At 48.0% G+C, this 2,245-nt stretch overlaps 1 protein-coding gene across 1 annotated transcript in view; it reads right to left on the reverse strand.

Moving 5' to 3' along the window:
- Nucleotides 1–62: 62 nt before the first annotated feature.
- The window catches only part of LOC106814277 (RILP-like protein homolog), a gene marked incomplete at its 3' end in the record, with an annotated part of 3,032 nt that continues 849 nt past the window's right edge, over nt 63–2,245 (reverse strand). Inside the window, 1 exon segment of the mRNA XM_014818574.1 lies at nt 63–239. Coding sequence (XP_014674060.1) covers nt 63–239 — 177 coding nt within the window.

Below are 2,245 nucleotides of genomic sequence, written 5' to 3' on the forward strand. Positions count from 1 at the left end.
CATCGTCCAATCAGAACGACTACCACGCACCTTATCATCCAATCAGAACGACAACCACGCACCTTATCGTCCAATCCCAGCTTCTCTCTTAGTCGCTTCAGCTTCTGATCGACGTCGTGCAGATGCGCCTGTAAGTCTGCTTTCTCCTCCACCAGGAGGCGCCCCTGCGTCTGCACGATCTTGTTCTTTCGGCGCAACTCGCTACATATCTGCGAGACTCTGTCCATTTGTGACCTCATCTGCAAGAAGACATCATCATTCACATATCACGCCAGCTGGACGATTAACTTCAGATACAATAATGTAGCCCAGGAGTATGGTGGGTCGCTTTACTCTCGTGTTGGATTAAATTATTCAAAAGGCTTTCAATGCCGCAATATCAGTAGAAACTTCAATGGAGAAGACCAACAGCACTACATCTTCTTATCAATGCAAATGACTCAGATGAGCTCGACTTTCTAACATAGAACGCATACGTTATGAAACTTAATCGGCGTTTTGAGTGCAAGTCACTCGCTAATAACGTTAATCGACAATTATCGAAAATTATTACGCTTTTTGGGGCTAAGTCTACAGAAATAGTTTCCCTACGCTTTCTGATTGTTGAGTAATCTGTTTTTGCTCTAGAAATGGCATAACAGCCGGGCAGTGCCGAGCGAAAATCTGAATCATCCTCAGAGTGCCGTGACGCACAAACAATAACAACCTGGGCTAAACTCCGAAAAGTAAAAAATTCCGAGGTGGCTACCGTACTCGTACATGCGTTTATTTTTTAGTCGTTTTTTGAATAACTCTACCCCAGAGGATTTACTATAGGCTGAAGGTTAGGTTTCACAGGAATGACTAGGCCCCGATGATTACGGTCTGTAATCATGGCAACTAACGACAAAGCCGCAGTACATCGTTGCCACGGCGCACAGGTTTTATCGCCAACGAATGCCCGCAAGCAGCCGCTCGTTAGCGGAAGCTGTCTAACGAAGATTAGCCGATCGACACCGAGTAGTCGGTCAATCACAGTTCGTGCTGTACGGTGGTTTGAAATGCTGGTTACGGTGTGGCTCCGTACTACAGTGGAGGGCATAGCACAGTTAGGGTTAGGGTTAAGGTTAGGGTGAGGGGGTAGGGGTCTTAGGTTAGGGTTAGAGGCTCAGGGATTAATGGGGTAGGTCTTAAGGATTAAGGTTTTTAGGGCAGTTATGGGTAGTGAGTAGAGTTAGGGTTGTGGTTAGAGGGTAGGGATTGAGGTAGGGTAGGGTTAGGGGATACGGTTTAGGGTTAGGGATAGGGTTAAGGGTTAGGTTAGGTGTTAGTGTTTAGGGTTAAGGATTAGGTTAGGGTAGTGTTTAGGTAAGCGATAGAGGTGGAAACGTCGGGTAACAGTCGTAGCTCTAACCCCTTATACTAAAACCCTGTGCGTATTCTCGACGGGCCAGCGGGCGATGCATAAAAATTACACACTGCATATTTGTGCGCTCCGGCGGGAGAATAATCAGTGACTTACTGGAGGCAATGGGGTCGTTTGTATGCGGAGGAGACGAGCTGCCGGGCCAAAAGCGGCAGACGACCCAATTTGTGAGAACACGGAAACTATAACGATTTACGGAACAACGTGACAGCAAGAATCTATACTCCAGCGCATCGAGTTAATATCAATATTATAAACTTATATAATATATATTATAGAGAGAGAGAGAGAGAGAAAGTAGAGAGAGAGAGAGAGGCGGAGAAGAGAGAGGAGAAGAGAGAGCGAGCAACGAGAGAGAGACGAGAGAGCAAGCAAGTGAGAGAGAAAAAAGAGCGAAGAGAGGATGAGAGAGAGAGAGAGCGACGCGTAGAGAGCGAGGAGAGCGAGCGAGAGAAGCGAGCAAGAGAGAGAGAGCAGCAGCGATGAAGAGGAAGAGAGAGGCCGAGAGAGAGAGAGCGAAGCAAGAGAGAAGAGAAGAGCGACGCGAGCAGGAGAGAGAGAGAGAGAGAGATGAGAGATCGAGAGAGAGAGAGAGAGAGGCGAGCGAGCGAGCGAGAGAGGGCGCAGCGAGAGAGAGCGAGAGAGGTGAAAGCGAGAAGAGAGCGAGAGAGCGAGCGACGCGATGAGAAGGAGAGAGAGAGAGAGAGAGAGAGAGAGAGAGAGAGAGAGAGAGATGAGAGAGAGGAAGAGAGAGAGAGAGAGAGAGAGAGAGAAGAAGAGAGAGAGAGAGAGAGAGTGAGAGAGAGAGAGAGAGAGAGAGAAAGAGAGAGAGAGAGAGAA

Source organism: Priapulus caudatus, unplaced genomic scaffold, assembly GCF_000485595.1.
Source record: "Priapulus caudatus unplaced genomic scaffold, Priapulus_caudatus-5.0.1 Scaffold897, whole genome shotgun sequence".
Lineage (NCBI taxonomy): Eukaryota > Metazoa > Priapulida > Priapulimorpha > Priapulimorphida > Priapulidae > Priapulus > Priapulus caudatus.